The sequence below is a fragment of the Serpula lacrymans genome (assembly GCF_000218685.1).
Source record: "Serpula lacrymans var. lacrymans S7.9 unplaced genomic scaffold SERLAscaffold_17, whole genome shotgun sequence".
NCBI classification, from domain to species: Eukaryota; Fungi; Basidiomycota; class Agaricomycetes; order Boletales; family Serpulaceae; genus Serpula; species Serpula lacrymans.
Genome location: NW_006763306.1, coordinates 253,879 through 276,092, shown reverse-complemented (window position 1 = coordinate 276,092; position 22,214 = coordinate 253,879). Strand labels below are relative to the sequence as shown.

General features: G+C 45.8%; 9 protein-coding genes across 9 annotated transcripts; 4 read left to right on the top strand and 5 right to left on the bottom strand.

Moving 5' to 3' along the window:
- Positions 1-306: 306 nt before the first annotated feature.
- Positions 307-1,788, bottom strand: SERLADRAFT_479614 (uncharacterized protein; the record flags this gene model as incomplete). The annotated part of the gene is given in 8 exon segments (XM_007323894.1): positions 307-495; positions 549-694; positions 754-912; positions 1,026-1,137; positions 1,202-1,405; positions 1,467-1,595; positions 1,651-1,695; positions 1,712-1,788. 7 exon segments carry the CDS (start codon positions 1,674-1,676, stop codon positions 414-416), a joined length of 858 nt encoding a protein of 285 aa, XP_007323956.1.
- Positions 1,789-2,932: 1,144 nt separating this feature from the next.
- On the top strand, positions 2,933-5,395 carry SERLADRAFT_479612 (uncharacterized protein; the record flags this gene model as incomplete). Its single annotated transcript, XM_007323893.1, has 11 exons — positions 2,933-3,120; positions 3,177-3,312; positions 3,372-3,670; positions 3,724-3,869; positions 3,928-4,024; positions 4,082-4,248; positions 4,306-4,358; positions 4,413-4,521; positions 4,581-4,661; positions 4,712-5,243; positions 5,305-5,395. The coding sequence occupies 10 exons, from the start codon at positions 2,997-2,999 to the stop codon at positions 4,772-4,774; spliced, it is 1,275 nt and encodes a 424-aa protein (XP_007323955.1).
- Positions 5,396-5,609: 214 nt separating this feature from the next.
- Positions 5,610-6,596, bottom strand: SERLADRAFT_443276 (uncharacterized protein; the record flags this gene model as incomplete). Its single annotated transcript, XM_007323892.1, has 6 exons — positions 5,610-5,675; positions 5,725-5,932; positions 5,993-6,121; positions 6,174-6,370; positions 6,430-6,442; positions 6,505-6,596. 6 exons carry the CDS (start codon positions 6,594-6,596, stop codon positions 5,610-5,612), a joined length of 705 nt encoding a protein of 234 aa, XP_007323954.1.
- A 799-nt stretch (positions 6,597-7,395) lies between these two features.
- Positions 7,396-11,442, top strand: SERLADRAFT_358621 (uncharacterized protein; the record flags this gene model as incomplete). The annotated part of the gene is made up of 13 exons (XM_007323891.1): positions 7,396-7,500; positions 7,550-7,641; positions 7,770-7,883; positions 7,932-8,112; positions 8,162-8,761; positions 8,814-9,575; positions 9,626-9,745; positions 9,798-9,937; positions 9,989-10,131; positions 10,178-10,303; positions 10,358-10,584; positions 10,641-10,927; positions 11,004-11,442. The coding sequence occupies 13 exons, from the start codon at positions 7,396-7,398 to the stop codon at positions 11,197-11,199; spliced, it is 3,093 nt and encodes a 1,030-aa protein (XP_007323953.1).
- Positions 11,443-11,643: 201 nt separating this feature from the next.
- On the top strand, positions 11,644-14,013 carry SERLADRAFT_479601 (carboxylic acid transporter protein; the record flags this gene model as incomplete). Its single annotated transcript, XM_007323890.1, has 15 exons — positions 11,644-11,797; positions 11,859-11,955; positions 12,021-12,065; positions 12,127-12,649; positions 12,709-12,737; positions 12,788-12,868; positions 12,924-12,934; positions 12,987-13,043; positions 13,098-13,120; positions 13,180-13,274; positions 13,334-13,411; positions 13,464-13,497; positions 13,553-13,623; positions 13,679-13,743; positions 13,799-14,013. The coding sequence occupies 15 exons, from the start codon at positions 11,679-11,681 to the stop codon at positions 13,935-13,937; spliced, it is 1,467 nt and encodes a 488-aa protein (XP_007323952.1).
- Positions 14,014-14,808: 795 nt separating this feature from the next.
- SERLADRAFT_479600 (uncharacterized protein) lies at positions 14,809-16,536 on the bottom strand (the record flags this gene model as incomplete). Its single annotated transcript, XM_007323889.1, has 6 exons — positions 14,809-15,106; positions 15,170-15,424; positions 15,484-15,661; positions 15,747-15,991; positions 16,050-16,120; positions 16,193-16,536. 6 exons carry the CDS (start codon positions 16,260-16,262, stop codon positions 15,026-15,028), a joined length of 900 nt encoding a protein of 299 aa, XP_007323951.1.
- A 177-nt stretch (positions 16,537-16,713) lies between these two features.
- SERLADRAFT_479598 (uncharacterized protein) lies at positions 16,714-17,673 on the bottom strand (the record flags this gene model as incomplete). Its single annotated transcript, XM_007323888.1, has 2 exons — positions 16,714-16,956; positions 17,010-17,673. 2 exons carry the CDS (start codon positions 17,645-17,647, stop codon positions 16,935-16,937), a joined length of 660 nt encoding a protein of 219 aa, XP_007323950.1.
- A 479-nt stretch (positions 17,674-18,152) lies between these two features.
- SERLADRAFT_358618 (uncharacterized protein) lies at positions 18,153-19,618 on the top strand (the record flags this gene model as incomplete). The annotated part of the gene is made up of 4 exons (XM_007323887.1): positions 18,153-18,296; positions 18,363-18,609; positions 18,662-19,114; positions 19,194-19,618. Coding segments are annotated over 3 exons (1,119 nt in total), but the record flags the coding sequence as incomplete, so codon positions are not given.
- Positions 19,619-19,624: 6 nt separating this feature from the next.
- SERLADRAFT_453724 (uncharacterized protein) lies at positions 19,625-22,117 on the bottom strand (the record flags this gene model as incomplete). The annotated part of the gene is made up of 8 exons (XM_007323886.1): positions 19,625-20,233; positions 20,300-20,570; positions 20,630-20,838; positions 20,894-21,045; positions 21,103-21,159; positions 21,209-21,421; positions 21,478-21,940; positions 22,004-22,117. The coding sequence occupies 8 exons, from the start codon at positions 22,115-22,117 to the stop codon at positions 19,760-19,762; spliced, it is 1,953 nt and encodes a 650-aa protein (XP_007323948.1).
- Positions 22,118-22,214: the final 97 nt, after the last annotated feature.

Genomic DNA, 22,214 nt, shown 5'->3' with positions numbered 1-22,214 from the left:
TCAAAGCCTTGAATGTAACAACTCGCACATTCACAGCATAAAGCTTCCTATTGAATACAGTGCAAGAATAGTCGAGCCGACTGCATCATTGATCAACCGATATACTTAGCACCGTCCTTCATAGACTAGTGTGATTCATATTCACTTCACAGTATCTTCAATCACATGATTCGAGTTCCTGCAGTAGAGGAGGAGATTTCGAGATTGTCACATAAGATACATCCCAACCTATAGCTGGTCTATCCGAGCAATGCAGCAGTAAGCGTGGTTCATTGTTATCCTCAGCGCTTTATGCACGGTGCGAAATCGAGGGAAGCAGGCATGAATTATCCTGATACGCAATAAGTCGGAGGGATAAGACCCGAACATCACTAACATAAACCCTTTCGCTGCTCACTGTAATACTCGAGACACTACGACGTAAATACCCCCTCAACGAAGTTGAGCATGTCGCGGTAAGTATCAGGCGCTGAGTAGTGAAGATTGACAGCATGCCTTGTGGGATTAATTAGTGAACGATATATCAGAGCTATAAAAAAAAGACTCACCCGGTATTGGGTGGGATGTACGTGGAGAACGAGCTCGCGACTGGGAACAGTTCTTTCACGTCGTCAACTATAGTTTTTTGGGTACTACCGCTTGGAACGGCATAACAATTTCCATAGCAAAAGTTCCAGTCTTTGGCTCCCGTCACCTTTGAAATGGTGTCAGTAATGCAACTGAATAAACGACGAGGGTGTTGTAGTAGCTCACAACATGAACCGGTCCCAAAAATGAGCTCGACACGTTAGGAGTTGTGCCGAAAGTGAAAAGCACACCCTGCGTGACAGGCTGCTCGACGGTCAAGGATTCGTCAAAGACTGCTGTAGAGTAATACGGATAGTAAAAGAAATTGAGTTGGAATGTTTGTGGCTAGAGTATCCCAGCATGCGAGTAAGCAAGATGGGTTCGTGAAAAAGACCAACAAAAGAAAGAGACATCGTCAGTAAGCTTAAAGTAGATGGATGGGAACCAAAAAGACATACAGCCAAACTGACAAGATACGCGTTTGAGAAGTTAGCTGCGGGGAATAGATTAGGGAAAGCCAACGATGCAGTGGTAAATGCTAGTGACGTCAGCACGACTGGAGTCGAGCTCCTAAGAAACCATACATTATCAAATCTAGCGCGAATAAAATTATCAATATTTCTCAACAACTCACGAATTCAATGAGTATCCTGTTAATAAAACCCCGTCAAGCGCCGTTGGCGCACTGGCAGTGACAGCTTGCATCAAAATTGAGCCATAGCTATGCCCTACCCCTACGATCTTGGTGTACTTTTGGCCTTCGACACCAATAGATCCATCACGAAGCATTTCAGCAAACTTCGCGGTGATAGCGGCGTCTGTCGCCCGTTGTACAATACTTGAAATAGTCGGTTGCGTATTAGTAGATAGCACTGGTAAATATGAAATTCGATACCTACGTATAGGCATCGTGAGGCTTTTCGGAAAGTCCAGTCCCGAGTCGGTCATATCGGAAAGTAGCAATGCCTGCATCAGCCGAAGCACTGACATAGCTATATTGGTCGTTATCAACAGAGAAGTCCCAGTACCTAGTAATACATAAAATCAACGAAGACCATGCTAAACGTCGAGAAACCGAAAGACCTCGAATCAAAGCTGACACCGTGCATGAGATACTGAATGTGCGATGCGTTTTTCTCGCCTGATTTTGGGATGCAAAGTGTCCCGGAGAGTTGGTATGTATTTGAAATTTGTTTCACTCCATTCTCGTACGTGTCGGTGAAGTTGGACGCATACGGAAAAGACGCAATGAAAAGTTGTAGATAACTAGTGATTTCTGACTGAGGGAGAAAAAAAAAGGGATTAGTACTTGTGGAATCTTTGTGATGCATTAAGATTAAATACCTCGTTGGCATCGCTTCGAACGTTCTGAAAGACAATGTTGTCACTGGTGATGTTTAAGCTGTAAGTTTGGCGAGTGCAAATCGCATTAGGTGGTCCAAGGCGAGAAGCATAGGCTATGACAGGGGTCAACGCCAAACATAATAAGATGAGAACCGCGAACATCGCGATATTAGAGGGGGGAGTGCCACACAGTACAGTTTTGTGAAATCGTTATGAACTGGGCCTCATATACGCATATCCCTATGAGATTTGCAATTGGATTGGATAGCTGACTGTACTGTGGACCCACCCCGGTATACCGTCCGGTCTTAGCGGAGCTAGTCCGTCGTGTAGTGATAAGCTTCAAGATTTTTCTCGGTTGATGTGGGTTGCAGTGAGCAAATATACAGGGGTTGAAAATTTAGGAAATACCACACTACCTCCTGGCTCATTCGTGGTTTTGAATGACACAGTATCCAAGATGCGCTCATTTGTTCCCAGTCATTTCATGCATGCAAACAATGTGAAGGATGGATTTACCTGCATCAGGCAGCATCAGGCCACAATGCCATGACTCGGATGACAAACTTTGAGCCTTTACAAAGGCGACGCAGAGGCACAAGTTTCGTCGCCGTGTTAATAGCCTCAAATCAGAAAGGTAACACAGATCAGGTTTATAAGAAGACCCACATCTAATGTTGGTGACCCGTTGCATACCGGTACCGACAATCCGCTTATGAGCCAATGAAAGACACCAAGACTCAGGCTCAAGCAAGAACGTGCGTGATATCTATGACAAAAAAAGTTGATGCAGTCCCATTGGCACTGGCAGAAGTTCCGATATGAATGAAATTTATGGGTTTTGATGTGTGTTCCAAGAGAAGGGATTACAGCGTTACTTAAAAGAATAGCTGATTGATTGCTCAGGGTGTAGACAAATTCAAGGTATAATTGCTTCGAAGGATAGCAGTGGCAAGTTCAGCTTCAAGTTGTCATGCGGTCTCTGAATGAGGCACATGTAACCATACCGTGAGTACAACGTGACTTTCCTCATGATGACATCCGAACTCTAAGTACTGGGTCCCCAATCCGCAACCTCCACCCAAATGACAGTCACTTCACCCAGCACAGAGAACGGCGTAAATCCTGAGAAAGACCTTCCAGCAACCTTGCATGATGGCGACGACGACGAGGGCGAAGACGATGGCCCTGTTGAGGTTTCTGGGACAGGTAACGACTTTGGTTTGATTTTATTTCTGTCTCTTACGACCATAATATCCAAACAGGAGAGGGAAAGAAGAAGAAGAAGAAGAAACCTAAGAAGAAGAAGGCTGAACAAAGCGATCCTCCTAGAATTGGTCTGTCCAAGTTCTTCCCTGACGGTATTTATCCAGAGGGTGAGATACAGCCTTACAAAGACGAGTGTGTTTGAATCCGATCGTCCAATCTCCTTACTGCCGCTGAGATCTATCATATTACAGGAATACCTGGAGAACCACTTCAGAAGAAAAGCGATATAATGAACGCATAGCAAACGAAGATCCAGAGCTTACATATCAGAGCATTCGCCGAGCTGCTGAAGTTCACAGGCAGGTTCGAAGGCACGCACGAAAGCACATACGTCCTGGAATGACTATGACGCAAATCGCAGAGAATATTGAAGACGGCACTCGTGCTTTGGTGGAGGAAAGCGGTTTGGAGTCGGGTGTTGGCTTTCCCACTGGTTTAAGTCTGAACAACTGCGCCGCGCACTACACGCCAAATGCTGGCGACACGACAAGTACAGCTTAACTCATCATATGTTACATGGGGCACAGCTAAACTGTTTTTCAGTCCTACAAAATGGCGACGTACTAAAGGTCGATTTCGGAGTGCACGTCAAGGGAAGAATCCTGGACTCTGCGTTTACGCTTACTTGGGAGCCAACTTATGACAAGTTGGTGGAAGCTGTCAAAGCAGCAACAAACACTGGAATACGCGTGATTATGCACCACTCAGATGCAAGGTGCTCTTTCTAACCTGTACTGTCAATAACAGGAAGCGGGCATTGATGTTCGTTTAGGTGAAATTGGTGCTGCCATACAAGAGACAATGGAGTCATATGAAGTTGAAGTCGGGGGTAAAGTTTATCCCGGTTCGTCTGTTGCAATGTTTAGCTACTACATTCGAGTAACTCACAAATTCTTTGTAGTGAAGTGCATAGAGAACCTGAGTGGACATTCTATCAATCCGTATCAAATACACGGTGGAAAATCCGTCATGCTGGTAAAGAATGAGGATCAGACGAAAATGGAAGAAGGTGAATATTTTGCGATAGAGACATTCGGATCGACTGGCAGGGGACGGGTCGTTGAAAGTGTATGTGTGTCACTCTTGTCGATGCCAAAGATGTTGACTCTGAAACATGCCGGCCAGGGAGACTGCTCGCATTATGCCAAGATCTACGATGCCCCACATGTACCACTCCGGTGAGTATGCCTACCGTTGTAGCTGAAGATCATGATCCTAACGACGAACGTTAGCCTTACGTCGGCAAAATCTCTGTTGAAGTCTATCACGAAAAATTTTGGTACCCTACCTTTCTGTCGGCGTTATCTTGATCGAGTTGGAGAGAGCAAGTATCTGCTAGCGGTTAGTTGCTACTCACTGTCTGAATGTCCTAATTTTTCATATGAAATGCATCCTTACAGCTCAATCACTTGGTAACGCAAGGGATTGTACATGATTATCCCCCCTTGTGCGATGCACGGGGTGCTATGACTGCACAGTTTGTACGTTCGTCGTTTACTTTCTCAATCCATAATTTCACTTTCATTTGCAGGAGCACACGATATTGTTGCGGCCCACAGTAAAAGAAGTAGTGAGCAGGGGTGATGACTACTGATACCACAATGTGTAGAATTGGTCTAGCAGCTGTTCGTCTTTTGCAGTATACTGGCGATTTGTGATAGACTGGTCATAAGTATTATATGGTCTGCCGAGATATATTCAGATCTAAATATAGCTACCACTATACATATCGTGATTGTGTACGAGTCATTGCTCATCAAGAACGTCTACGTGGAAAAGGTTCGAACACACTCTCAGCAAACTTGAGCATATTCTGAAAAGTATCAGGTGCCGAGTAGTGTTGGTTGAGTGAGTGCCTACGGTGCTGTCCTGTTGGCGGATGACAGTCTGGTATAGGTGCAAACGATGGTAACTCACCCGGTATTACCTGGGATATACGTAGAAAAGGAACTTGCGGCTGGAAATAGCTCTTCCGCATAGTCAATTATACTATTCCGAGTGCTTCCAGGGGGAACAGCGTAGCAGTTTGCAAAGCAAAAGATCCAATCTTTGTCCCCAGTTACCTGTTGTGTGGAACGAGCAGGTTAACTATGCAATTAAAAAACAAAGTTAGGGATAGCTTACGATATGAACTGGACCCAAAAATTCAGTTGACACACGAGGGGGTGCACTGCTTGTGAGAATTAGCCCCTGTGACACAGGTTGCTCTAGCTTCGCTGCTTCAGCAAAAGCTGCGTCCGAGTAGTATGGATAGGCCCATGAATTGAGCTGGACGGCTGACGGTTGAAGTATTCCAATGAATGTAACATGATTAGTTTACGGGCGTTAAATGGAGGGGACGATCCATAAGCTAGAGGCGGTTATGTAGAATCAAAAGACTTACACCTAAACTGGCAAGGTAAGCATTTGAAAATTCGCTTGCGGGGAATTTATGGGGGGAAACTACTGATGCGATCCCGAATGCCAGTGATGTGAGCGTGACCGGAATTGCAGTCCTATAAAATCACAAGTTAGGAAGAATACATCATAGAGCCATCATCAAACTTGCGCATTGGCCGAAAATCCGGTTAACATATCACCGTCCAGCGCCGTTGGTGCATTAGATGTAACAGCCTGCATTACGATTGAACCGTAGCTGTGGCCAACTCCAAGTATCTTGTTGTACTTTTGACCCTTGATACCAATGGATCCGTCGCGAAGCATTTGGGCAAACTTCACAGTGATAGCTGTGTCCGTCGCGGCTTGTACGACACTTTGAGAATGACTAGCGCATCAGCAAATATAACCTGCAAGTCAGGGCTCGAATACGTACTTGTAAGCATCCTTGGGCTTTTCTGAAAGTCCAGTTCCGAGACGGTCGTACCGGAAAGTAGCAATGCCAGCGTCAGCTGAAGCACTGACGTAGCTGTACTCATCGTCATCTGCAGTATAGTCCCAGTATCTGCCAAGATTGTGTCAATCAAGAGTATTTCAAGGGTAAAACCAAAAGAAACCTGGAATCAACCCCTACACCGTGAACAAGGAACTGGATATGCGATACATTCCTCTCGCCCGTTTTCGGTACACATAATGTGCCGGAGAGCTGATATGACCCAGAAAGTGGCTCTGTTCCTTTCTCGTAGGTGTCAGTGAAGTTGGAAGCATACGGGAACGACGCGATGAATTGTTGTAGAAGATTGGTGATCTCTGACTATATACAGAAAGGTGATGTCAGTGCTTATGGTAGCCACATCTCAAGGTATCAAGTACCTGGTTGGCATCGCTTCGAACGTTTTGAAAGACAATGTTTTCGCTGGTGACATCCAAGCTATATGTTTAGCGAACACACATCTCGCATTAGGTGGTCCTAGGCGAGTAGTATAGGCTATAATAGGGAGTAGTGACCAATACGGTAAGGGGATGAGACCTGCAAACATGGCTGTGAAAGGACGACAAGCAGAGATGGGTGTAGGACCAGCAGCAACCTGTCTCTTATATGCATCCCGCCTATGTCATTTATAGTCTAATGTTGAGAAAGTGGCTCACTCCATTCTGCAAACCCCTGATTTGCCGTGATTGCCGCAACATTGTCATGAAGCCAAATGCAAGAGACAAACATCAGCCTACCGGTTTTACTAATGACTCGGTGTCGGATAAGAACTTTGATATATTACTCAGAGGCGAAATTTTAGGTTTTCAATAATGGTACGTTATTAAAGTGACGAGGAAAAGCGCTCACCAGTACTCAAGAGTCATATTTCTTCTGATTAAGAGCCCACATGCTATGGCGATGACTCGTCATGTCGGAACCGAATGTTTTTCGACCGAGCTTCATCTGATACATGATGAATCTAGCATCCAAATGCTGACCTCCGAGTCTCACATGATAATGCAAAAGGGGTTGGTTGTAGCGCTCACCATCAATAAGACAGACACCATGACTTTACTGTAAAGACTATAACCGTTGTAGTTTTACTTGGATATGTCACTCCACACATATTCAGAAATTTACAGCGAACTTTTGGCCCCAGACAGAGCTGATGCGATTATCTGAAAATGAATTGAAGCGCTTTGCACTGAGGAAGTGATTCAAGGACCGTGGGAACGAAAATTACTGCTCTGCAGCTTTTTGGACAGCGATTCGGAAGACATCATCGACCTTTCAAGTTGCTATCAGAAAGAACGTACCGACAGCATTATAGATTGCAGTAAAGGCTTCAGAAAGAACATAATTATATGCGCAAACAACTTGATCCTCGGATCCCTATCCTCGTCAATAACAATGTCAAGACAAACCACCGGTCATTCATAGTACTTGTAGGGGACAAGGGAAGAGATCAAGTGAGCAGCACTAACTATCTCTTGTAAATTTTTTCTAACGGTGTTTTAGATCGTAAATCTTCATTTTCTTTTGTCTCAAGCTCGAGTTTCTGCTCGTCCATCTGTGCTATGGTGTTATAAGAAAGATCTGGGGTTTACAACGTGAGTGTCTTCTTCTGCACTCTTAGGTGCATTACTTTCGAACATGCAGTAGGCGGGGAAATTTGTTAAACATACTGCATTTACCGATGATTTTATGAGTCTGATGCCTAACCTACATTCTCATATAGCCATCGTAAAAAGCGGGAAGCCAGAATCAAACGCGACGTCAAACGAGGAGTTAGGGAGCCAAATGAACAAGATCCTTTCGAAATTTTCGTCACCGTTACGGATATCCGTTACACGTGAGTCTTGTGTGGTCTGCTTGTTCCGTATGTTTTCATCTTTTGCAGATATTATAAGGAGTCACACAAGATTCTTGGAAATACCTATGGCATGTGTGTACTTCAAGACTTTGAAGCCGTAACACCGAATCTTCTTGCGCGGACAATCGAGACAGTAGAAGGAGGAGGTTTAGTGGTCCTGTTGTTGAAAACAATGACATCTCTGAGGCAGTTGTACGCCATGACTATGGTTTGATCCTCCTTTTTTCTAGCTTGGACTTTCATTCATCGTCTTTTAGGACGTCCATGCACGCTATCGAACGTCATCTCATGATTCTGTTGTCGCACGTTTCAACGAACGCTTCATATTGTCCTTAGGATCGTGTGCGGACTGTTTGGTTCTCGACGATGAGCTCAACGTACTTCCTATATCAAAAGCGAAAGATATAGTACCTATCGAGGAGGAGCATGGCAAGGGGAAGGCAGACTCTGAACTCAAGGAACTCAAGGATAGCCTTGCGGATACCAAGCCTATAGGTGAACTGGTGAAGCTCGCCAAAACGATTGACCAGGCCCAAGCTATCCTCACTTTTGTTGATGCTATCGCGGAGAAGACATTGTCCTCGACTGTCACCCTCACCGCCGCTCGTGGTCGTGGAAAGTCAGCTGCGCTCGGTCTTGCAATAGCAGCCGCACTTGCACACGGTTACTCAAATATCTTCGTGACAAGTCCTAGTCCAGAGAATCTGAAGACTCTCTTTGAGTTCATTTTCAAGGGTATGGACGCTCTTGGCTATGAAGAACATCTGGACTACGACATAGCGCAGAGCACAAATCCCGATTTTAACAAAGCCATTGTCCGAGTCAATGTTTTCCGCCAACATAGACAAACTATCCAGGTAAGTTGTAAGGATGCTAATATACTTGGCCGTTGCTCATCCCCAGACGTAGTATATTCAACCTGAAGACGCTCATGTCCTGGGCCAGGCTGAGCTAGTCATCATCGACGAAGCAGCTGCTATTCCACTTCCTCTCGTGCGCAACCTCATTGGCCCTTACCTCGTCTTCATGGCTTCAACTATCAATGGCTATGAAGGCACCGGTCGCTCCCTTTCTCTAAAACTCATTCAACAACTACGAGAAAGCACTCGCTCTGCGCCCTCAAAAGCGAGGACACTTCGCGAAATAAAACTTGAGACGCCTATTCGTTACTCTGCTGGCGACAGGATCGAGAAATGGCTGAATAGCCTCTTGTGTCTTGATGCGACGATTGTATCTAAGGGAAGTCAACAGGGCTGCCCTCACCCATCTACCTGTGAGCTCTACTACGTAAGTAGAGATACGCTGTTCAGCTACAACCCCGCGTCGGAGGTTTTCTTGCAGCGTATGATGGCCCTCTATGTTGCCAGCCATTACAAGAATCAACCGAACGACTTGCAGCTGATGTCTGATGCCCCTGCCCATCATCTTTTCGTATTACTACCTCCCATAAAAGATGACGAGAGCCATCTTCCAGAACCGTTAGTTGTCATTCAAGTGGCGCTGGAAGGTAATATCAGTAAAGCAGCCATCATGGATGGGCTGAGTCGAGGTCTGCGGGCTGGTGGAGATATGATTCCATGGCTAGTATCGCAGCAGTTCCAGGAAAGTAAGTTTGCTCTGTTATCTGGAGCTCGCGTCGTTCGTATAGCAACGCACCCCGATTATGCCAATGTGAGTATTTGAGCCGCTGATATGTTTTTATCCCTTTGACCGCCGCTTAGATGGGATATGGATCTCGAGCCCTTAAAGCGTTGAACTCATTCTACAGCGGGGAATACTTTAACCTGGATGAAACTACTCGGGCAGAACCATCTTATCCGGATCCTGCTGCTATAGATTCTGTGAGTATGGAGCTGGAATGTTGGCTCACTGTAGTACTCACTATGCACCTAGTCGACGGACTTGCAATCAGATCTCCCTACTATCCGTGCTCCTACAGCGATGCCCCCACTTCTTCAACGATTATCAGAGAAGAAACCTGAAACATTGGATTACCTTGGGGTCTCCTATGGTCTGACGCCCCAGCTCCTACGGTAACTGTGCTTGTTGCAGATAACGCTGTACTATGCTCAACATTCCTACAGATTCTGGAAGAGAGCTGGCTATGTACCATTGTACGTACGCCAAACCACCAGCGAGCTAACAGGTGAACACACTTGTGTAATGGTGCGCGGCCTGAACAGTTCTTCGGAGGGCGAATTAGAGTGGATGGGTGAATTCGCAAAAGGTAAGCTAAGCTGCTCTGCTCAATGGTTTCTCTAAATATTTGATAGACTTCAGACGACGGTTCTTATCACTCCTATCATTCAAATTCCGCGAGTTTGGTTCCGTTACAGCCCTCAGCGTTTTGGAAGCTGCTAATGCGGGTCTTAAGGTGCTTGATGCGAACAAGTCTCGAGGTACTAGCTCTCCTATGATGCCCCTCTTCGACGAGTATTGACGAACTTTTCCAGGACTTACATCTTCAGAACTTTCAATCATCATGACACCCTTTGATCTAAAACGTCTAGAGTCATATGCAAACAATATGCTGGATTATCATGTCATATTAGATCTTCTACCTACAGCAGCATCACTATATTTTGAAAAGCGACTAGGAGATGAAGTCAGGCTTAGTGCAATCCAAAGCTCTATTCTTTTAGGATTGGGCTTGCAAAGAAAAACTATCGAGGAGGTCGAGGTGAGGTATCGGGATCTTTCAACTGGCTCAGAAAATCTAATGATCATCGCGTTTAGACGGAATTATCACTACCAGTCTCTCAAGCGTTGGCCTTGTTTGTTAAAGTCATCAGAAAAATTAGCAAAAATTTGATTGACATCCAAAAAGCCGCTATCAGTGCCGATATACCAAATGAGGCCTCGCTGAACGTAGCAAATACAGACGGCGAACAAGGAGTGTCCGGGACTAACTGGAAGCCTGTCGAAACCACCCTAGAGGATGAACTGGAGGAAGCGGGAGATGAGGCTACAAAGGCGTTGCGAGAACAGCAGCGAGAGATAATCGACTCTCTTGATCTTAGCAAGTGCGTATCATGAATCGATGATGTTCATTGTGAAGTATCTGACTCATTAGGGCATCTATAAATTGATGACGAACAGGTATGCAATTAACGAGGCCTCTGCGGACTGGACTATGGCGGAGGCACAGATCACCAAACTATCTAAGGGTATCGATGGAGCCACTGTGGTCAGCGTGAAAAGTGGTGGGCCAAAGACGGGGCAAAAAAGGAAAGCAGATGTTGAAGAAGCCAAGGAGAAGAAAGGGACGAGACGGGGGAAGAAGGTGAAAAAGTGATCGCCCCGAAATGCTTACTTGCGTAGGTTATTCAAGATATTTGGCTTTTGTGTCTCGGCTAGGAGAAATTCTGGCGAGCGCACTCATTTTCTGCAGGTTGTGCTCTTCGTGGTGGTTGCACGCTCTACAGCGCCCATGGTGTAAGTGAGTCCAACGGTTGAACGGAAGATATATACTGCAATGATCGAGATAGTCGGGTGTGTGGACTAGATATATTATATTCATATTTGATGTCCGACGAAACTGGAATACCGAATTAGGGCTGCCCCACTGCCGCTGATCATATATATTGAAGTCCGCAACTCCGCTATATGGAACTATATTCCCACCCGATATCTTGCCGAGGCAACATATCAACTCTTTTATGTATATTCGTGCCTGAGATAGCCGATACCTATAGACGCTGTCACAGTAATGATCTCAAATAGTACGGCTGACCGGAACATGGACACCCTTTGGTGCTCTTGTCCTCAACCGCCATGGCTCCATACTTCCTTCGCAACCTCGTTCCGCGTCGTGAGCAGCGTCAAGGGGGACAGCCTCTACTCACCGTACTCAGACATCTGACCTGGATTCAGTGGGCTCACTGTTTTGCTGGGCAAGTTCCATCGAGATCACTGTACCCCGCAAAAATACTAATTTACCCCATAAATCAACAGGTGGTTGGCATGGACTTGCGATGCTATCGATTTTTTCAGTGTATCTCTCGCCGTTACCCCACTGGCCACGCAATTTGGAAAATCAACAGCGACCATAGTGAGTCGCACTCGAAGGTTCAAAATACAACGTTATGGGATGTTGATGCTGGGAAATTGTCGTAGACGACATCTATCACGTTGACTTTGCTTTTTAGATCAGCTGGGGCCGTACGTACTTTGTTAATCGATCTTGAAACAGGGGCACTGACGGTAATGAATGAACATATAGGCTATCTTTGGTATCTTGTCGGATCGTTTCGGTCGAAAGTGGCCCCTAGTCTTCAATCTTATACTATGCTGCATCCTCGAACTAGGCTCTGGGTTTGTCCAGACCTACAAACAGTTTCTCGCGGTGAGATCACTCTATGGTATCGTCATGGGCGGTGTGTGGGGTCTAGCAGCTTCAACTGCCCTCGAGAATCTTCCGGTTGAGGCTCGTGGCCTTGCTAGTGGTGTCGTCCAACAGGGATATGCTGTCGGTTACCTACTCGCTGCTGTAATTAACTTAACTCTTGTGGCCGACACGAAGCAAGGCTGGCGCACCCTTTTCTGGACAGCAGCAGGGTTATCGTTATTCGCTGCGGCTGTTAGAGCTGTCCTCCCAGAAAGTGAAGTATTCTTGAGGGCCAAGGCGATCGAGAAGGCACGAGGAACCAATACGTCCAAGAAAACAAAGATTTTTATCAGGGAAACGAAGGAAATGCTCAAGCGACACTGGCTTTTATGTATCTATGCTGTTCTCTTGATGACTGGTAGGCGCATCTTGAAAATTTTTCATCTTGTTTGACACTAATAACAATGCTCCCTCCAGGGTTCAACTTTTTGTCACATGGATCTCAAGTATACTAAACTTTCTGCGTGATATGTACAACTATTTAAAGTTTTCTTAGGACCTATACCCAACCTATATGGAGAAAGACAAAGGCTTCTCCACCCACGATGCTACTATCGCCACCATCATTGGTAACTGCGTAAGTGTTCTGTGCTTTCTTTTGTCTTTCAGTGAAAATTAATATAGTATCATAGGGTGCTATCGCGTATGTTTCGTATCTAAGTAGTGTTACGGCTAAGCTAAAGTTGAGTTTGTAGAGGAGGTTGTATTGCTGGTTGGTTGAGCCAATACATTGGCCGTCGTTTGACTATCGTGTAAGAGTTTCATATGCAGACATCAGCCCTTCCGGAAACTGATATTCTGACCAGGCTCTGCGTGATCTTAGTGGCAGGTGTGTCCCCTTCAACTCATCCTCATCGTGATTTTCTCATCACCACTCTCCCTTTCTAGCTTTTATCCCACTTTGGATCCTTCCATCTTCATTCTCTGCTCTTTCTGCAGGAGCATTTTGTATCCAGTTCGGGGTGCAAGGAGCGTGGGGTGTGGTATGCCTTTTTCTCTTTCAAGGCTTTCCCAGGTTGTGCTGAATGCTACGTAATAATAGATTCCTATCCAGCTCGCAGAGATGTCTCCTCCTGCATTCCGTGCCTTCTTCCCAGGTGTTGCGTATCAGCTAGGCAATGTACGTGCGAGTATTGTTACCATATCAGTTTGCTCAGACTTGATTATGACAGATGGTATCTTCTGCTTCGGCTCAAATTGAAGCTAGTAAGTACAATCCCCCCCAATAATATAGCATTCTTAACTATTTTTTATCATTTAGCTGGAGGCAACAACATTAAAACCATCCTGTACGTGGACGGTCAACCAACCGTAGTACCAAATTATGCAAAAGTACGTATCTTATCTGGCGTGCTGTGGCTTTGCTAAAGGCGAGTAATCAATACAGGTGCAAGGCATATTTATTGGCGTCGTATCTGCCTTTGTTATAATCATCACAATCATAGGCCCAGAGTATGTCCATTGTCATTTGTAATTCCTGGATCTCGATCTGATTCACTACTTTCAGGAACCATGGGTCCCATTTCGAGAAGCACAAAACAGCCTTCGAGGAAGGAGGAGGAAGGGACGAAGAGGCGGAGGAAGTAGCAAATTCACCCGTTGACTCTGTTCACGATGAGAAACGGAGTATACGTGAAACTGCTTGAAGATATGTACAAAGATGCCAAATTTAATTACGACACATTCACGCACTTGACCTACATCAAAATTTACGATGCAACTGTATTTTCAAGGACCTATTGAGGTGCGGCTTTTGTACCTTGTTCACATCAAGTCATTCTTCCACCAATGCGCTATGTTTCATTATTGAAGGCGGTGCGTTATTGGTCACTTGAGCTGATCTCGGGAGCTCTGCAGTTTTGGGACGTGGGTCCCATCGATAGACGCTCACCCCAGGGAGCTTGAGGTAGAAACCAATGTATTTCTCTATTGCTACTAATAATATTGTCGTTCACAACGGAAGATCTTCCGCACCCGAGACATCTACAACAATGCATTCGTGAGCACATTTATTCAACTATGTAAAAGGGCACATATTGATGGAGACAAACGACTCATAAGTGTATCCACTCTTCGAAGTCTTTTTATAGTATAAACAATACAGGGAAAACCAACATTAGTTCGATATCGTCTCTGATTCTTGGAATTTTCATCAAAAGGCAGACTCGGAGGCTGGTCAATAGCATATAGCTGCGACTCTTGGCCACACGAGGTACGCTCAAAGCACACAACACTGGGAGCAGTAATCCGGCTCCCCAGATAGATCCCTAAGATCCCTAAGAAAATAGTAGGTATAACGATAACAGTTTCAGGGTGTTGGTATTGCTGATAACCCCCTCCTTGTATGGTATAGCTGATACAGCGGGTGCGATGAATGACCGTGATGTGAAATGTGTCATATTTTGACTGGCCGTAGTTGGCACGAGTGGAGACTGAAGATTTCTCATCCTGCAGGTTAGTACAGCTTTTGGCGGCCAATGTGATATATACGAATTACGAGTGATATGCCCAAAAATGCAGCCCCAAGTGTCATGACGTGCATGTTAGATAAACAAACATGGCTATATGATAGTGCGTAGCTACAAGTGTGAGTTGCTTTTGAAATATAATATCTATCCAAGTCTATATAAGTAGCCAGAACGACCTGAGCTCCAGCATTCGTCATCCATATATTCCAGCAAATGAAAAACCCAGACCAATTAACCATAGATTCTCCTGATAATATCAGTCAAGTTTATACGTATTTTCCAAATAGTGGGATCAGTGATTGCGCCAGGGTATAGCTGAACACCAATTTAGGCCCAACAACGAGGATCTGTTAAGATACCACCGAAAATCGTGAGTAACTGAGGGGACGTATAATAACTACCACAGTTACCTTGGGAGTCAGTCCCTTAAAGAAAGCGGTGGGACCTTCGTTCCTCAACAAGTCCTTAATAACCTTAGTACCTGGAACCTTCTGCTCAAAGTTGGCGTTCTGGATGCGTGTCTTGACTGTGTCAAGAGGAGCTGCGATTGTGATAGACGCGACAGCACCAGCAACAGAGGCAATGAAGTTTTGCGTCCATGTTGCCTGAGAGTAGTCGGAGACGCCAAGGACATAATCCTTTGTGAATGCAGAAGCACCGAAAAGCTATCAAAGGTGCTCTACGGTTAGTCTCTGATAATTTTTTGAAAACAAGTAGAACTCACAGCAAAGCTTCCAGGCGCATTCCGTGCCATAGTCCATCCCCAACCACGATAGAGGGTAGTACCTTCTTCCATAAATATCCGCATAACACCGCGCCCACGGAACGCTTCAGGGTTTACTTGTCTTTTAATCTTGAGCGCGTCAAGAGGGAGCAGTACAACCTCGCCAATGCCAGTCAAACTGCATGGTTCAGATACAAAAGACAGGAAATCTATTAGTCTCGGAATGGAATTTTGCAGCAAGCTGCATCTACGTGAGCGCTTACCTGCCTGCGGTCGCTTGCATCATCATCTTCCCTTTTCGTTCACCAAACGTATTCGTAAACTGAGATTTATAGTGTTGTCCGAGGAGATCGCTAAACCATGGTTGTCCACCGAATTTGTATATTCGTTGCGCGACTTTGTAACCGGCAGCGTAGCCGAGCCCGGGGAAAAGTGAGAGAAACCTGCGTCCCAATGGTGCTGTTGCCTGGTCTCGGAAAATGATTTGGCCAAGTGTAGAGACGGAAACCTTGGGACAGTAAATATTGAATGTGATTATATATACCAGAGAATAAATGACACCATACCTTGCCCTTGTTACTCATCAGTCGCTTTGCGACTGTGTCTACGGGATGAAAGACGAGCAACTCGGCGACACCTGTATCAGCACAGTCAACGATTAGGTCTGATGTACTTGGAAGAACGAGGCAGGCCAAAGCACTGTACTGACCTGAAGCCCCAGAACCAAGCACACGTGCTGTTCCCGAGTCCTTGCCCTTCCCTGACATTGGTGGTGACATATTGCTTCGAGTCTTCTGGAGTTCTAAACTAAAAGGCTGGAATTTACTATCCTGTTAACGTTGAAGTGGTGCTCAAAGCCTTTGCTTCGTTGAATGTCGTAGATTTGGGATGAAGGTGGAAACAGTGTGCGTGTAAAGGTCTTTGATGCAGGCCTTTATAGCAAATTTCCTCAGACTTTGCGCGTTTCTATGTGGCAGAAAGGAAAGGCTGGGGGTCGGGAGGACTCTGACGGATGTCCGTTGGTAAACGATGGGAGTTTAAAAGGCTGGCGTCAGGTTTTTCCCAAAATTTGAGCGTTTCTTAATTGGATTATGTAAGATCTACACTGACAGCTACTGCTTTCCCGAATGAGCCCCTCCTTTGAAAAAAAAAATAGCTGCGTTCCCAGCAGTTCGACCGACTGTTCTGAGTAGGGACAGCAAAATGCGGTAAAACATGCAGTTTCCACTAAACAAACTGACTTCCTCATTGATGCAGTAGAGCGCATAGTAAGATACAAATTAGACGGTCATCGCAAGTACTTGTATTCCTTTGAGTACACTGCCTGCGAGCTGACAGCATATGGCGGTGGACAATGAAGCTATGACAAGAATGCTGTAGGACAACAGAAACCATCCGTGCCACACGGAGTGGCCTTCAAGTTGCTGCCAACGATGTAAACCACATATATCTCAGCGCAAGAGTGTATTTCCCCTAGTTCAAATAACATTAGTTACGAATGTAGGTGGAAGGAACAAAGTACGCACCTGTTAACCATTGCAAACCGATGTATAGTTTCCCTCTCCTCAAGCGCCCTACTATCGCCTTGCACCACTGCAATCATCTCCCTGGCCAGCCTCTCCGCAATTGTCTTTCCGTTCTTTTTCTCGCTTGCCTTAATGATCATTTGCACCGCCGTCCTGACTCGCTGCTTCTCTCCGAGTGCAATAGGCTTAGCCACATTCTTTGACCCATGTTTATGCGACATACAGCGCACAGCCGGGGCAGCAGCCATTATGGCTTCTCGTAGGATGGGCAATGGGGGAGCACGGGTGAAAGCATGGATGTGTAAGAGAGTGAGGGACGTCATGCGGGCTGCTTTTGCGCGGTGTCCGTGGTGCAGCAGCGCTGAAGTGAGGTACTGAAGAAGAGGATCTTCAGGTGGAGGTATGTCCATCTGAACCGGCGTTGAACTTGGAATAGGTGCTGGTGCCGGTGTTTTTGGCTTTGACGCTGCAACTGCTTCGAACGCACCGGGAATAAATGATTCGAGGGTGCCAGTCGTGTCTACCATTGTAGATTTATCCGTTGCAGAGGGGAGTGTTCCAAGCATTCGCGACTGAGAAATGCACGGCGAACGTGGAAAGCGCGACACAACTCTCGTTACCGTCGCCAGATGTTTCATGGTGGAATGCAATTCTTGCAAGTCGCACAAACTGAAAGCAGAAATCAAGAATTTTAGTCACGTGGAAATGCTGACATAACTTGTATTGGCACGTTGTAACGATATCCACTCACCTGGTAGGCTTTACTTTTGAAACTACACAAGTATGCAAAGCACGTCTGCGTTATTTATCTCACCGCAGCAAAATATCATCACATCGGGGAGGACTTCCGAAAAGTGGAAGAAGCAAATGAACACTCGACAGTCCCAAACCGTATCTGTCGCGGTCGTATTATGACCTCAACATATGGGAGCATATGGGGCAGATGTTGGAGTGAAATATGGCAGATATGATTACACACGATCGTCATCGCAGTTGCAAAAATTGGCTTTCACGATCGATTCCAGGTCAAACTAACAGGCATAACTTGAACCGGCTTGAAGGAGAACACATATAAAGTCTCAACTCAGACCTGGAGTCTTGCTAGCTTTTCACGCACAGTAACTATATTCTATCATGAATTACTCTTCCCCTCCTGTGTTTCGCATCATACCAGCGACGCAGTCATACGAGTGGGGGAACTTGGGACAGACGTCCACAGTGGCGCAACTGGCGTCTAGGTCCGGCATACCTGGCTTCAAAATCCATGACCAGACATCCTATGCAGAGGTGCGTACAATCATCTACCTCTTTCATTGATATTGTTTGTTGAACTGACGAAAACGCGTGGAACAGCTTTGGATGGGCACCCACCACAAAGCTCCCGCTCGAGTCCTATCTTCCGGCCATAAGCTTTCAGAACACCTAGCAGCTTACCCTCACCTAATCGGTGATCGTGTCTCCAACAAGTTCAATATCACAGACGGCCAGCTCCCTTTCTTGTTCAAGGTCCTTTCGTTCCGAAAAGCTTTGCCATTGCAGCTCCACCCAGATAAACATACGGCAGAGAGACTACACTCAGAACAGCCAGACGTTTATTCAGGTGCTCGCTTGTTCCAGAATACAGTCCCTCTCATGACTAACCGCATCATTAGATACGAATCATAAGCCAGAGATAGCTATTGCACTAACGCCTTTCAAGGCACTCTTCGGTTTTTTACCACTCGAGAAGATCGCAATCTATCTCTCTTCTACTCCAGAATTTGCTGCTCTCCTTCCTCCTGTCATCATTAATCAATTTATTTCCGTGGCCAGGTCCTCTCCTTCAGAATCAGAGGGAAAGGAAGCCCTCAGAGATTTATTTGGTTCATTCTTAACAGCAGATGTCAAGGAGGTCAAGATGCAGCTCAGAAACTTGGTAAAGCGGTATGACGCTGGACCAGACAGAGACGAGGAAAAGGATATCAGGTCCTTGATCATCTCCCTCAACAAACAATATCCGGAAGACAGTGGCGTGTTTTGTGCCTTTATGCTCAACTATGTCGAGTTAGATCCTGGCCAGGCGATCTTCCTAGCTGCAGGGGAGCCTCACGCTTACGTAGCAGGAGGTACGTACCCAATATATATATATATATATATATATGCTACCCAATCACAAGTTGACATTAACCTCTTCTTATCGCACAGATATCATCGAATGTATGGCAAATTCTGACAACGTGCTTGAAGCGGGCTTCACTTCCGGACAGAAAGATGTTCCCAATTTTATGAGTGGCCTTCTCTATTCTGCAGCGCCTGCAGAAACGCGCTTCCTTCCGTCTTCACCGTTGACCCGTGAAGGCCTGACAGGTAAGGCCACGACTATATACGATCCGCCCATAGACGAGCTTGCAGTTATGCAAGTGATCGTTCCTAAGGGTGAGGCTGAGTCCCATCCTGGGCTTGGTGGCCCTTCTATAGCTATAGTCCTTGAGGGCGGAGGGACGATAGAATGGGGAAGTGAGAAGATGGAAGTGTCGAAGGGTCATGTCATTTTCATTGGACAAGGAACAGACGTGAAGTTCTCAGCCGTGGAAGATGAGTTACGCGTGTATCGCGCATACGTGGAGGCGGACGCGACATGAAGCCTTGGTACAAGAACACATATAGAGCGAAACACAGTACTGTACTTGGTATAGCAGGCATTCGGGTATATTATATAGCATCCCCCCATAAATAAATAGCTATTGTTCAAAGACTGCTTGATGTCGGATCTATGACATAGAAGGGGGAGGGCCGACCTTCAAGATAACTCTTGGAAGCTTCTTCGCCGGAACTATGACTTCTTCAACAGCGGAGATTGGAAGCCCTGTGGAGTTAGGGGCTACGTCACTTGAACTGTCCGTGATGTCGGACGAAGATGATGAAGTTGATGGTGGCAGTTGCAAATTATTTGTCTTCTCGCTTCCATCTTTGTCTCCGCGCTTAGATTGGGGCAACGTTGGTGAACCTGAGCTTGAAGTAGCGCTAGACTGAGTTTCTGCGAGTTTAGATGAAGGTTTTCTTCTGTCCCGTAATGTCATAGATGTAGGAGGAATGAAAGTGTTTCGGGAAGACGACGGCGTCATGTTTTGAGAAGCACCGGCTTCTAGAGTTGTAAAGACCGATAGGGCACGATCCAGCCATGGCTCTGGAGAATTCGCCGCTGATTGTCGGCCCCCTTTTCGTTTCTTCGTCGCTTTTTCCAGCTGCAAGCAGTGTGTCAGAAATGATGACGTGATGGTTCCATACCAAAGAAGAAAGATAGGCATTACCTTGTCCAAATTCTCTGCACTCCACCACTCCTCGTCAACTACAGCTCCTGGAGTTTGTATGTCGACCAATCCACACATATGGGCCATCGCACCACTTATCAAGGCACGGTCACTGTACCCACCCTCTAGAACGCTAACAATCCTGCCTTGAGCATAGCGGTCGGCGAAAGCACACGCGTCACGGGTAAAGCGGTAGTAAAAAGAGGCAGGCACATTTCGTTTGTGTCTTGACATAGATCCGCCCTCATGTTCACATGCATCGAATCCAGAGCTAATCGAATGACAACCAGGTCAGCGTGTAATAGTCAGAAATCTCACAAAATACTGCACCTTAGGAGAACAAGGACGTCATCACCGGGTCCGCCAGTCTTGTCAAGGAATTCTTCAGCCCTAGTGAATATTTTGGTGTATTGGGTTCGATATAACTCCCAAAACTGATCATTCGACTCATAAGCCTGTATATGGATATTCTCGATATGTTGTCCATGAGGACCATGTAGACATGTCGATGCGGCTTGTACACATTGCATATTCCCGTCCTTACGATAGTCATGGGTTTTAAAGGAGAGACTAGGAAGAAGCCAGGAAACCTACTTCACAAGGAAATGACAAGATGTCATGGATTGAACCATAATAAATCTGAGGACCAGTTTTAGGCGATGTGTCTGATGGAGCATATTCAGACTCTAGTGTTTGTCGATATGTTTCTTCATTGATCTGCCAGATAATAGATTGAGTGCCATTTCCTATTGTGGCGATGCAAGTAAGAAACTAATAGTCGATCTGGGTGACAAATAATTCACCATGATGTAAATCTATGTCAAATATGAGGATACGCCGAATGCCATGCTTCAAATGTGCTGAGTAAATCGATTAGAAATGAACTTCAGTACTAAAAATCAATTGTACCATGTGCAGCACCGACAGCAACATTGTTGACGAAACAAAAGCCACAAGGTGTATCTTCACCACAGTGGTGTCCTGGAGGCCTGATGGCCACGAAAACGCGATGGGCGTGATCTTTGACGTCTATATGCTGGCGAGTGGAATTTATAACGGTGTCAACAGCTTCGCAGACGGCTCCCACAGCGCCTTGAATAGCATCAATGGAACCAGGAGATACTGTACAATTCGAGCTTCAATAGCGTCCAACCTTGACGTTTAACATGGAAGCATACAATACAAGTCAAGTTGAGGTAAATTTGAGGGAATTTCAGACCCGTTCTTTAAGATATTATCTTGGCTTTCCTTAGCCCAATTCTTCAAGTTTTGCAAATAAACGTCTCCATCAACATCGCCGTGAATAAATTTTGTCGCCGGGTCGTCTAGCAGATTTACTGTAGCGTGACTTTTTAGAATAGATAGGGACGGTATACGAGGTTGGGCAGGGTCTGCAGCAAGGTTCATACGACCAAGTGCAGCTATCAGATCGTCAGGATCTGATGTAGCCTGGGTGACTTTCGCAGGAGTAGGACTAATACCGCCATGTGTGTCTTGTATTTCCTCAAGACGGGCTATGGCTGCGGCTACACCAACTTTGACAGCCCGTATGCGCTCTGGCCGTTCGACGATACTTGATGAGTCTCGTGAACGGATGAAACGATGCTGAAGACATTCATCTTGTATAACTATTGACGCTTTCTTTGATGTTCCCGGGAAATATGACGTTTGGGACGTTTCCACATGTGCTTGGGCTTCTATTACCCGTTCAGACTGATTAATCTTGTTATCCTCAGATTGGTGTCCACCCATAGTCGGTTCCTGTTCGGATTGTACGTGTGTGTTGTCTGGATCTGCCAGACCTGTTGTGGGATGCATTGCTTTTCCGGTTCGGTATTCTCGTTATATGCGTGCGATGTACGATGGCGGTTCGAAGTTGGATAACGCGGTGCGTTTGTCAAAAGCGCGTTCTTTG